Here is a 13,470-nt window from a genome sequence, read left to right on the forward strand (position 1 = left end):
GGATAACTTTTTAAAAATTAATTAAACGAGTTTGAGTGCAAGTTAAGCAGTGTCTGGTGACAATAAAGAGAAGTTTTACACATTCACACACAGAAAAAGAGCATTTATTGACCAATGAAACTTTATTTAGGAATATTGATAAACTGACAAATTCAAATTAGTCATAAAGCACACCATAATCACTTTTCACACAAGACACTATTTCTTCCTCAGATTTGTTTTTATTGAATAATCTGTATAACGCAAAACTGCCTTTTGAACCTCTGCATAAAGGAAAAAGACACCCTGTTTTTTTTTTTTTAACTAAACATCCACTACTCAAATACAGTAGTAAACTCTGAGATAACTATTTACATATATTGAGGTCAGGGAAATAGTTTTAGATTTTTCTTAAAGTAAATTATGAACAATTATTAATTATTTACAATCAGTCCCAATCCTGGATTTAGGCATTTACCAACTAAAGAAAAAAGGTCGACCACTTGTATTGGGGTGGAAAAAACAAATGTCAAATTATTATTCCACTGTCTCACCATTCCCACAACGGTGGTATAGATCATCGAGAACCAAAAAACATTGTTTTTCCAAACCTTTATCAATACTACACAAAGAATACCAAAAATATCTTTATTTATAAATTAAATTATACATAGACATTTCCCAAACGCACATCATCTGAAGTACATTTCATTGGGCATTCAAATGGCAAAATACCTGAAATGTGCAGGCAAATACAAATACAAAAATGTATTTAACGTATGACTAGCTGAGGTCCCGGCCCCAGAGCTCTGCAAATGTAAAAATATCATTCTTTACAAAAACACAAAAGACCACAAGATGTGGCTTACGAGCAGCATAGTTAGAAAATTGCACTGGTTTGTGATTCTTCTTCTAATTTAACCTGAACTTCCTCTTTTACCATTGGTGGATCCGTACCATCCTCAGAGGGTTCTTCTTTAATACTGGAGCATGAAGTCTCATCGCTAACCTGCTCCTGCTTCATGAAAGTTGTTAAAGGGTTTTCTGTAAGCATTTTATTGGGTGAGGGAGTGCAGTCCACAAAGGAGGATGTCTGAAACAAGGGAACAGTCTAATAAATAGTCATTTTCTTAAAGAAAGATTGTTTTTTATCATTACAAAATAACAACCTACACACAAAAGCAGAATCTAAAATAGAGTACCCATTTTACCCATCAGCAGTTTTAGCAATGGGGAATAAACATGAAACAATTATATGAAAATAATGTGAAATGTTATGAGACCACCTTTAGATTGACATTCCTCATATGTTAATGTATGCACTTACAAGACTGCACAAACTACAAACTAACACTTACATTTTTGTAGTCTTCGTAGCATGCTGGATGATAAGTCTGAAATGGGAAGAAAATGCACAAGTTTCCGGTCATATTAAATCCAGCAACCGCTAATAAAGCATTCATACGTCACTGGATTTCTTACCTTTTCATCAACTCTAATAGCATTCTTCAGGTGCCACTCCTCCTCTTCCTCCTCCCAGTACATCTCAAACTGTTCCTGGCAAATCTCACATAACTGAGGGGCGAGAATGATGAATGAAAGAGCAGACAAAGATTCACAATCATATTGTAAGTTTCATTGTTTTCCTTTGTTTCTATTTTATTGAAGATTGACATGTTTCTCACCTCATCGACAACATCAGCAGCAGCCTTAACGCTTTGAAACTCTCTCTCTTTGGCTGCTTCCTGAGTTTTCTGCACAACCTCTTCATGAACTTTTTCAAAGAACTGACTCTTTGCCCTCTCTTCAAGATCTGCAATTTCTTCAAATTCAATCCAGTCCTAAAAACAAAACACAGCGGCATTGTTTTCATGTCAGCTTTTTCAAAATACCTTCTCACCATATTTACAAAAATGAGTGTGATAAAGGACTGCATGTGTCTCACCGTCAGGCTGTAGTACCACCGCCGATGTGTAACTTTCTTACTGATATCCTTCTCTGAACGGTTCTGTCTGTAGTGCCAGTCCAAATGATCAGCATAGATGTCAGTCTGAGACGAAGTAAAACGCATACCACAGGAATAGCACTGGATTCCAGTATACAGTTTGGTGACGACACTGTCATGTCTCTGTTAGGTGAAATAAATCTATTTACAAACAAATCCTTGGTTTCTTTGTCTTTTCCTGATCAAAAATTGAAGTAACTTATGCTAGCATTACACTTGTCTATACAATCAAGTGTGTTACAGATGTACATACTGTTTCATTTCATCCAAAACAAAGCCGGTCATATCTGGGACATCGTCGTCATCCTCTTGTTCCTCCTCTTCCTCTTCGTCAGCCACACATGAAAATGGACTTGCTGAGGTGGAGTCTAAAATAAATTACAAAGAAGTAGAAATTGGACAATTTAACAACAACCACAACAACAGTGTAGCATAATTACTTGCACTATACATCAGAATATGATTTATAAAGTAGTATGCATACCAGTAGTTGTCGTTTGCGCAGGTTTTATAATTCCAGTGGATAGAAGTTTTGTTAACAGATCATTCACATCTATTTGCCTAAATTGCTCAGGCTGTGGAAACTGGGAAGCTGACAGAGAATAAAAAACCATCAGATATCAATCATACATTTACTACAATTATAGGTCCAACGGTGACCAATATCACATTCAAAACAAAAAATGCAAATATCTACACTAAGTTTATAAAGTAGAGTACAAAATTATTTTGGATTTGAAAATGTTCTTAAAAAAACCTTACCAGGCTGGAAAGGAAGCTGGTTTGGTGGCATGTAGGGCTGATTAGGAGCGCTCATCATCTGAAAAGACAAAACATAAAAGATTTACCAAATTTCACCAATGAAGACGTTATAATATCTAGACTTAGGGCCTGTCTCATTTCTCTGTCTTCCCCTTCCCCTTTGTCTTCCCCATTGCCCCTCAAAACCGAAGGGGTAAGACAGATCGTTCCTCTAAAAAATGAGACACCACTCGATTACCGTTTGCGTCACCTCCCCTTGCCGCTAACTGGCTGCTACGTCAACAGAGGCGACAATCGTTGACATAAACAAAGAAGATGCTGTCGTCTCAGGTTGTGGTACCAATTGCCTGAGCTGAGCTCGACAAATAGTGTCATATTATCAATTAAACTTCCGAAAATAACTTTACTTTCATTTGTGCGACTCCTTCACAGTTCGACGTTCAACCATAAAAAGAGTCTTGATGCCGGTACTCCTGAGAAATTTCTACGTTAGCGTTTACCCCTCTCTTTCAAGTGTGGTCCTTATCACACTTCGTTTCAAGGGCTATGTATCCCTATGCCTTGATCAAAATGAGAATTGAGACGCCACTTCACCTCACATGAACGCACAAAACCGAGGGGTAGGGATAAGACAGTGAAATGAGACGCACCCTTAGACAACATCGCGTTCAATACATTGATGTCAAAAAATACAAAATACTTACAGGCTGAGGAACATTTCCAACAACTTGACCAGGGAATGGAGGTCTAAATGAATTTTGGAATTCTGATGATGGAGCACTTGGCACACTGAAGTTTGATGCTTGTGAAACATTTGGCTGCATTGGGAATTGTTGTGGTGGGCCAACAAAAGTGTTCATGGGTGGAACGCTGAAGTTGGGTGGAGGTACAGCAGGGTTTATCACAGGACCTTGCCCTTGAGATTGATCATACAGTGTCTGCTCTTGTGGTCTTAGCTGGTTTGGGATATTTGGACCGCAGTATCTTGGGGGGGCTTGTGGGTCAAATCTGGGCATGACTGGTGGCGCATCAAATCTTATAGATTCTGACTGCATTGGATTTTCAAATTGCATTCCACCTGACGGATTCTCAAATCTAACACCGCCCTGTTGGTCATCGAAATTCATTGGTCTTCCTTGGAACCTTGGTTCATCGTATCCTGGTGGACCCTGTTGCATGTGAGGATTATCGAACCTTGGCGGAGTAACGTATCTGTTTTGATGCATCGGATGATCAAAACGAACCGGAGCTTGAGGCTCACCAAATCTCACCATATTACGAGGCTCTCCAAACCTCATTGGCCGATGACCCACTGGTGGATTATTAAATCTCATAGGTCTTTCATGAGGTTTGGGAAATGGTGGTCTTTCAAACCGTAAATGAGGGGCATCATATCGAGGTCCAGGAAACCTAACAGGTCCATGACCACCTGACCCATCAAATCCACCTGTATTGCCTTCATATCGAGCAGGAGGAAAAGGTCTTGGTGGGCCATCTAATCTTGGCGGGCCATCTAATCTAGGCTCTCGGATGTGGCCTGGTGCCCCATCATGGGGAGCTTGAGAACTCTGAAATCTATCAAATCGTTGAGGAATATTTGGCCCTTCGTGTCGTGGCATATTCCCTTTGACAGTCGGACCTTCATTTGAGTGTGTTGGTGTATGCCCAGGCGAGTCATCAAGGTTTTGTGCGATTCTTCCCTGTTCCACAAAAGGATCATGCCCAGGAAGACCTTCTAAATTTATTGGATCATCATCTGGGCCTGTGCCAGAGTGCACACTGTTAGGACTTTCAAAACGTGGGCTGATGTCTCCAGGCTGATCCATTTCTAATTCAGCAGGCGATGGTGCATGCTCAAATGTCCTGTCCAAGTGGACTGGACTTGGTGAATTTCTGAAAGTAGAGCTTGTATTCGACAGAGCCCTATCAGTTCTTCTGGGATCCTCGTGGTCCAAGACTGGCTTCATGGCATCATTAGGTTTTTTATGCACATCTAGGCCCTCACTGTATTGATCGCTCAGATCATAAGGAGGTTGCTGATAGCGGAGGTTTCTATGCATCAGATTCCCTTTTAGCACTGTTAGAACAGGGAGATAAAAAATTTTATTTAATCTGTGAATATGTATATTAAAAAATAATAATAATAATTCAGTTAATATGATATATTTAACAAAATGTACCTGGACGATGCAGCTGTGTTCTTTTCAGCTTCAATTTATGTTCAAGATAAGAAAGCTCGGCATCAGATATGGATCCTTGCGATTTCTGTTTTGAGGAGTACACGGCTTCATCACACGAGTCATCCCAAGAGTCAGAGCGCTGTATTTCCTCTTGATACTGAAAAAGCTGCTTTATTTGATGTGCTACCCTGAGGAATTCCTCATTTGATATCTCACCATTAGCATGCCTTTGGCTTGCCTACAATGAAAAACAAAAACCAGTTAGCCAATACCGTAAAGCAATACTTAACAGTCTAGGTTTAACTGACTTGGAGGGTGGCGTAATACTCCTTGTTTTCTCTTTGGACAAGCAAAAAAATCATTAAACTTGGAGAATGAAGTTTTTATTCTAAGACGTACCTTTCTTAAAAGATCTCGTTTACTTGCAGAATTGAGTGCTGCTGGTATTTGTATGTTGGCATCAACACTTAACCTATGTTGTTTAGGTGTACGAGGTGTGGTTGGTCTTTGATTAGTGTTCCATGTCTTGTGTCTCTGAGGGCCCAGTCTTCCATGTGAAAGATCCTGCTCCGACTGTTTGGGACTAAATTAGAAGAAAATTGAATGAGTAATGTTCTAGATGTATTAAGCATGGATATAAAGGCAAATAAAGATGACAACACTTACGATTTATGTTCCTCCCATCCACTCCTCCACCTTTTGTTGTCTTTCGTGTCTTTGTGATCAGCGGGAGAGATTCTCTGCTGCACGCTCTCTTTATGATCTGCAGATCTATCCTCGAGAGGCCGTTTTGATCTCCTCGATTCGGAGACGCTTTTCTTTGAGGTACTTCGTTCATCTCTTAATGTTTGCAAAAACGACTCTTTGCTTAACGGCCTAGATTTCACTGACTTGGAGGGTGGTGTTATACTCCTTGTTTTTCTCTTTGGAGATGACCGCCTCTCTTTTCTTTTGGGAGAATGCGACGGTGGTGAACGAGATCTTGACCGAGACCTTTTCCTAAAATTGTCTTTGTTGACTTTAATTTCTTTTTTCATAAAAGTCTCTAGTTTTTCTTGTTTATTTAAAGAGCCGTTTAGAAGTTTGCTCCTGATGCTGCTAGATTTCTGATGATCCATGCTTTTGAGAGCCTCATCCCTATCCTTCTTCTCTGAACTTCTTTTCTTCTCTCTGACATCTTCCTCTTTTAAATCGGTCTTGTCATGTACCTGCTTATGTAGCCTTGGGTCCTTTTTACTAACTTGAACATCCTTTTGAGACTCAATTTCCTTGGATCTGAAAAGGAGACCTTTACCAGCTGGTGACACAGACTTGGATTTAGCCTTTTCCTCAACAGCAGAGTTGTCTTTTTTAGGAATCCTCAACCTGTCAAATTTCTGTTTTTCAGTTAACATTTGTCCTCTTTTTTCAGCTGTACTTGGAAAACTTGGTGTAACCTGACTCTCCTTTTTTTGTATTACTTGTTCCTTTGTATTTGTAGCTGTTGTACTAGTTCTGTTTATTCGAGGATCTCTGGTTAACTTCTCTGATGGTGCTGGAAGCCAAGGTTTGGGCTGTGGTGCAGAAACTTTTTGAGTGCTCAGTGGTGATGGACCAACACGGACTGGGGTAGGGATATGGTGGCTTGTTGCAACAACAGGACTCGCAGCCTTGAGGGAAAATACAAAAACGACAATTTGATTTACATAAACACATCACAGTGAAATGAGGCAATTTATTAAAGCTTCAAGTCAACACTTAAACTTAAATATTAACAATATACTAAAAATATAGCTCATATGCACAAAACATCACAGCAGAACACACACACACATATAATTAAAATACAAATTTTTACTATTACTATTTAAACTCACCAACTGAGCCTTTGTTTGCTCAAGTTCAAGCTCTATCTTCTTTTGCTGAAGTTCTAACAACTGCTTTTGCTTGGCAAGCAACTGTTGCCTTATGACTTGTTCTTGTGTCAAGCTCTTTGGAGAAACTTCTTCAGCCTATGCAAACAGAGAAGCATACATTTCAAACAAAGCATAGTACACCTCTAACCGATAAGAAAACACCTAACCCCATTACCAAGTACCACAGTCGAAAGTCTTCACATGCTTACCGGTTGTAAAAATAATGGGTTGACATGAATGCTGGCGTTGCTGCTCACATTTGGGGGCAATGGTTTAATAGGCCAGGCAGGATCTAGAGAGTTCACACGTACATCTAGTGCATACAGCTTCTTCAAAGGGAAAATATCATCCCATGTGGAACGCAATTTGAAGAGACTTTTTCTAGTGACCTCATCCACCTATAGCCAAGTAAAAGAAAGGGGGGAAAGAATATCTGACTTCCATTTATTTCCAAAAATGAACAAATTTTAGGCTTCCTTATTATTGAAAACATTTATAAACAAGTCACAAAATACAAGCTAAGAAAAGTTTACTGCTTAAGTTCAGATAATAACATTGTAAAGATTTTCTACAACTTAGGGCAAAGTACACATGACGTTCAAACAGAGGGCACACCATGGACACGTAATTAAGGAATTATGTACCTTCTCAAATACACAAATAAAGGAATTGACTAGGTTCTTAGCAAACACTTCAAGGTATTGGCCTCCAACATTCTTCACTATGGAATCCACTAAGTACAAAACTGGGAGCCTCTCACCAGCAGGTGCCTAAAGTGATAGAAAACTCACAAGTTTAGAGAACAACATGGGAGAAATGCATTGAACTACATTGAATTAGGGGTGAGGTTATTGAGCTGAAGTTGGAATAAAAATATTGGCAAAAAAAGAGAGATCAGTGAAGAGGGTAAAATCCATGGTTGTTTCAAAGTAAAAAAAATGAAATCTTCAGTGTCCATAAAAAAACCCAGAGAAGATATTCTCCAAGTATGAAAAATTCCATGTTCCAATTGCAATAAGGAAATGAAAAAAATGCTGGAACTCTTCAGGCCAGGGTTTTAGTCTTCAGGTTCAGTCCATCGAGCAGCAAATTTTTTTTGTTAGGTTGTCAGTACATTTCAGTTTTTAGTTACTGATAGTCATTTTAGAAAACACCAGCGTTTCACAAAACTAACTGGTTTTTCGATAGAAAAACTGTAGGAAGCTAATTTGCTCATTTTCTCCAGTTTATTTGTATTGGATCAGAAACTCAACTTGTAATCCATTTAAAAGATTTAACCATTTTGAAAACAGTTAGACACTTTAGATCTTTACATTATACACTGCACTAGAAAAGGGAGTAAAGAGACAAGTTTTAACCAATATGCCCCAGTGCAGAAATAAATCTTTTAACCAAAAATATACTTCTGAATAAATTTAAAAGAATTTTCACACATTAAAACCCTGAAAAATGACACTGCACAAGGGCAACGTCTTGATATTAAGGAGCATGAGGAAACTCAAACCAATATAGTAAACATTACCACAAAAATACACTGGGAAATGAAGACAAAAGGACATTTCACATAGTTTATTGTCACAGTTGTATACCATTTATTAACATTGCAGTAAATAGAAGAAAAATACTCAGCAATCTAAAACCCCAAACCCTTTATTTGTTAAAATACACAAAAATGGCGCACATTTGCATTAAGGACTTTAAAGCCAGGCACGCTCATGTTCACTGAGCATCCAAACAAAGACTAGTCGAAAAATATAAACTAGATGCAAACAAACATCAAGCAAAAAATAGCAAAACTATCCCAAGTACATGGGCAGAAGACCATGCGTGGTAGCTGATATTCACAGCTATTCGTAGGCAAAGGCTTAATTGACAATTCCTGTTTATTTATAGTTTAAAGAACATATAACTTAACTACCCAAAAGTGAGCACTTCGTTGATACAGGATTGCAGTGTGCAAAGTAGGTTACACAATCAACCATACAACGACGATTATGTTTTAAGTCACTTGACACATTACATACGGTACTACGAAACCGCCATTGTTATGTTTCCTACGGTTTCAAATAACTAACGTTAGTATCAACTGTATTACGAGAAATATATCGTGCAAACTTTAACCATATTGAACTGACGGAATACATGTGGCTGGTATAACATTACAACATAACGTTGGTTAACACCAGCACGCGGAAATTCGTTACTCAAATAATGCGTTAACGCTCGTTACTGAATGTGAAGCCATCCAATATATTACGTTATCGAATAACCTTATTACTTATGGGAATTATCCGTATTTTTAATAAATAATCTCAATGTACGTCAGCAAATGCGATTTAACAAACAGCTGTGACCCTACAAGCAGACAAACATGCGGGCTCCAACTGACCTATTTAGGAAAGATGGCGTGCGGCTAATTTACTTAACTTACAGAACTAGAAGCTAAGTGAAGTAGTTTGGTACACGGTTACGAATGTAAAAAAACACTATTGCAATATTACAGCGTCAGAAATAATGTATACGTCGAGTTAAACAATGTGGCGTGTTTAGCAAATTAGCCGAGCTGCCGCCATGTTACAGGCCTCATGTCATGTCGTCACTTATCTCGCCACACTTGAGCTAAAAGGCGATGACTGAAACAAAAATAGATCTATTTTCATAAAAACCTTGGCAATTTGTGCTTCAATTATTGCGACGATATCCTTGGTGAACTGGATGTTCTCTTCTGCTAGAATGGTGAGCATGTTGATGTGCGGTTTGCTGTTGAAAGTCAGATCTTCGAGCGAGGACTGATACTCGCGACAGGCGTCCACCCTCGCGCTTTCTTCGGACATCTTTGAGCCGTTAGATCAGAGGCTGTCGCCACACACTTTATATATTACATAAACAATAACTACAACAGTCCATTAAACATTTGTATTTCCTCTTCGTTTCATCTGTACGTCGCGGTGTGCCTCCTCTCGTCGCGTCTCTATAGCAAAATAATCTGGCTGCGTGAAGTGCTGCAAAATGTCCGTCGTCGAGCATCAACTGATGCTACGCATGTGAAACGCTATATACCTCAACGTACGTCACTGTTTTTTGATTGGTTAAACCGAGACGCGTGGATTTGATTGGGCGATCAAGACTTGAAGAAAAAATGTCATTGGCCGAGAACAGACTTACTATTTTTAAAGAAAACCTATCAGAATTAATTACATAACTCAAAAGAATCACAACTGAACGTCATCATTTGTATCATAATAATGTTTTCTTTGTTTCCCACTGATTTATGGGCTGTAAAATTATTTGCATTTGGTTCAGCGGATTCAAAACACAACATGCAACGTACTATAAGCTATCAGCAAAATGTAATAATTTAACACAATTTTTAATTGTGTAATGTAAAAATATAAACGTTGCTCTTATGTATGGGCACATGGCTCATTGTTTTATTCGTTTCATTTTAAATATTTAATATGTATTTTTATAGCCATATAAATATTTGTATATTCCAGCTTTGCAATAGAGCTGTGAGCACTATACATTTAATTAATATTAAATGTAATACAGAATATAAAGATGATATTATTATATCTTTTTTTTTTTAGATCGAACAAGCAAGTAACTACGATACCTTATATTTTGTTTTAATAAAGTACAAATATAATCCTTTGACAATTTTTAATAATAACAAAACCAAATAAGGGTCTAAATTTTATATACATTTTTACAAATCATACAAACATATTTGATTGTTGACAAAAGCATAGTTTATCAACATAGATGGAAAATATTTCATTCATGTTCTTCTTTTAACTCAGAATGAATTTTCAAACAGATCTTTGGACCATTCATTTAAATTTATGGATGAATTACAACTTCTGCCCAGCATATCCGACTCATCTGAACATCTTTCTGTGAACTCAGACATTGTGGGTTTGTTTTGTATGTTTTCCTTTAGACCCTTCACGTTACTTTTAAACTCAAGTTTAAGTCCTTTAGAGCTCAACGAGTCTACACGTTTTTTACTTTTCCCGGTCTTCTGCCTGGATGGGTGCTGATAGGAAACTGGGGTGGACTGCAAACATGGTGAAAAATGTAGAGAGCCTGAAACTCCAGGTTCTGATTGGTTCACATTCTTTGGTTCATTTACTTTAGAAATCTCTGTCACATCCGAATGGTTCATGTCCATACTGTTTTGACAAGAAGCAAACAAATCCGCAGAGCAATTGTACGTATCCACATGGTCATCACATAGAGTTTGTTCCTGCTTGACTTTGCAATTAACAGAATGGACCATAGTTTGCACACGGTGCCTGAAATATTTGCCCTCCTCATGGTTTAGTGAACAAAAAGCCATAGAGAGCCTGTTCCTGGTTAATCTTTTTCTTTGTAACGTGAGGTCCTTTCTGTTAGAAAAACACAATCTGTTGTTTTTAGGAAGATCGTGAGATACATGCACATTGGCAGGGCTGAAATTCATGTTTAAATCTGTGAGGATCCTTTTTTTCTTTATCCGGCCCTGAAAATTAGTTGTGCACAGCACATTGGGAGTATCAAGATTTTTTGGACAGTCATTTTCACTTTTCTTTTTCACATTGCACATTGGTGAGACCAATGATTTTTCATCAGTTTTTACAGCAGCATCAGTCTTTGAGATATTACTCATAAGCATTGAACTTTTACTTGGAAAGCATCTAGTTTGGTCCTGAATCACTTCATCTTGTTTATCTGAACTCAGCCGTTCATCAATAATCCCTGACAATTGAGGCTTAGTTTTGACAAACTCAAGTAAATTTTCAGATAAAGGTGCATCCTCTAAATCTAAACATATGTTTTGATCAGAATGGCTAAAAGGTGACTTGTCAAAAGGTGCATCGTATTGTTTCCCAGATTTAGCTTTCAAAAGACAATTGCCAGATATCATTATTTCTAAATCATTTTCTTGCGAAATTGTGTTCGGGGTGTATGCAGGATCACATGCAGTAGAAATGTCGAAATGTGCTAATGGCTCAAACATGTCACAGCTTGAAGACAATGATATTCTGTTACACCTCTGCCTTTCATTTTTCAGTTCATCCTGTATGCCATTAACATGTTTCAACTCATCTAAAGGACAAGCCCACAAGCACTTGTCTTTCAGACTGGGATGACATGCTCTTGTATCTTCATTCTTTGGTGAAAGAGTATAAATATCATAGTCTCTGGATTGCTGTAATGAGTCGCTACATCTTTCTCCTGGACTGCAGCGTAAGCCAGGCGATGGCCATGCACTTGGCAGTGTAAATTCCCCACTGCTGGGTTGAGAATTTATCCTTGCGCATGATGGCAATGTATAATCAAAGCTGTTCAATTCATCTCTTTGTGAACTTTGTGAATCTTTCTCTTGTGACAGACATGCACCACTGTTGGCAAATTCAGCACTGCACAAATTTGAGTTCAGCAGATTTTTTAAATAACCAATTACAGTGAATCCTGCAACAGCATCACTTGGGGAAATGATCTGACAGGCCAATAGCTGTCTGGGCTTTACATCCAGCGGAGATGTCCGTTTATTGGCTGACCACGTTGTGACATCGTCACAAGAAACCTGTTAGACACAAGATATAAATAAAGTTACAATTTAAAGAGGGGGTAGTCTAAATCTCTAGTCTCTAATTTAAAGAAGTGCATCATACCTTCAATCCAAAAACAACACATCTTCCTATGAAGCAGTCTTCCACGGCTTTGATAAGTAGTTGTTGAATGGTTTGTTTACCATTAGATTTCTCCAATTCAATAAATCTGCACAAGACACATTTTATATTAGTAATGGAAAAACAGGAATGTTGTTTACAACCTTTATATGCTCAAATCAAGTAAACACTTTGAAACATACTTTTGGAGGCCACCAGCAGTAATGCCAAAGAAGGAATTTAAACAGCCACCAAATACTGTCACACCAAATATATCCTGGTTCCTGGACACCTTAAGAGAAAGCCTGTATCTGTAGTCCACATTTTGTAGGTCACATGAGAATCCACACCTAGCACATGTAGCTCTAAAAACAATGATACGAGTTCATGATGTTCAGGGCAGGCGGAACTTTTAAAATTGGCAATACAACAATTATAACTGTGTTAAAGCAGCAGTAACTGCACACAAACAAATGGCACAAAGACACTACCCATCAGATTAGCATAAAGCGTATACCACGTACCTTTTACTGGTTTCCTGATTTATTCTGGATAAACAATTTTTGCAGGACGGGTATACAAAACTGGAATCTTGCAGAGAAAGTACCGTACAACTCAACAGAGCCCTTGTGTTGCTCATGAGTGCATAAACAACTGGCATAAATGTATTAACATTTCAATGTAATATTATTACAACCAAACACAGTGAATCGGATTTTGTTCCTAATTTTAAAAATTTGATCGTAGATATTAAAAAAATAATCTACAAAAAATCTGAACGCAAAAGGGCAACAAACAACTTAGCATTTTAAAACAGGACACGTACAAGTTTCTTCCTCGTTTGTTTCCGCCCTCATTCCGCAGATCTTAAGGGGTCACAGCGCCATCTGCCGTATACAATTATTAACCACGAAAGCGCACTAGTTATGGTCGCTTTCGAAGCACTGATTTTTTATTCAACAAAACAACACACTACAGCAGTAATGATACAG

The 13,470-nt window shown here is 38.0% G+C and overlaps 2 protein-coding genes across 4 annotated transcripts; both read right to left on the bottom strand.

The window, feature by feature from the left end:
• Positions 1–201: 201 nt before the first annotated feature.
• pcf11 (PCF11 cleavage and polyadenylation factor subunit) lies at positions 202–9,867 on the bottom strand. The gene is made up of 16 exons (XM_073871270.1): positions 9,488–9,867; positions 7,466–7,591; positions 7,031–7,219; positions 6,783–6,917; positions 5,593–6,575; positions 5,326–5,509; positions 4,927–5,164; positions 3,451–4,823; positions 2,747–2,804; positions 2,469–2,576; positions 2,237–2,352; positions 1,925–2,107; positions 1,665–1,820; positions 1,462–1,554; positions 1,338–1,373; positions 202–1,072 (listed from the first exon to the last, which is right to left on the bottom strand). The coding sequence occupies exons 1-16, from the start codon at positions 9,653–9,655 to the stop codon at positions 860–862; spliced, it is 4,359 nt and encodes a 1,452-aa protein (XP_073727371.1). The 5' UTR covers positions 9,656–9,867; the 3' UTR covers positions 202–859.
• A 557-nt stretch (positions 9,868–10,424) lies between these two features.
• ddias (DNA damage-induced apoptosis suppressor) lies at positions 10,425–13,311 on the bottom strand. Of its 3 annotated transcripts, none has more exons than XM_055179501.2 (5): positions 13,003–13,310; positions 12,682–12,843; positions 12,482–12,587; positions 11,547–12,393; positions 10,425–11,147 (listed from the first exon to the last, which is right to left on the bottom strand). In XM_055179501.2, exons 1-5 carry the CDS (start codon positions 13,137–13,139, stop codon positions 10,621–10,623), a joined length of 1,779 nt encoding a protein of 592 aa, XP_055035476.2. In that variant the 5' UTR covers positions 13,140–13,310; the 3' UTR covers positions 10,425–10,620. The 3 variants fall into 3 exon arrangements, with proteins under 3 accessions (XP_055035476.2, XP_055035477.2, XP_055035475.2); XM_055179502.2 differs by having other exon boundaries at positions 10,425–11,146; positions 11,594–12,393; positions 13,003–13,309; XM_055179500.2 differs by having other exon boundaries at positions 10,425–12,393; positions 13,003–13,311.
• Positions 13,312–13,470: the final 159 nt, after the last annotated feature.

The sequence above is a fragment of the Misgurnus anguillicaudatus genome, chromosome 9, assembly GCF_027580225.2.
Source record: "Misgurnus anguillicaudatus chromosome 9, ASM2758022v2, whole genome shotgun sequence".
Lineage (NCBI taxonomy): Eukaryota > Metazoa > Chordata > Actinopteri > Cypriniformes > Cobitidae > Misgurnus > Misgurnus anguillicaudatus.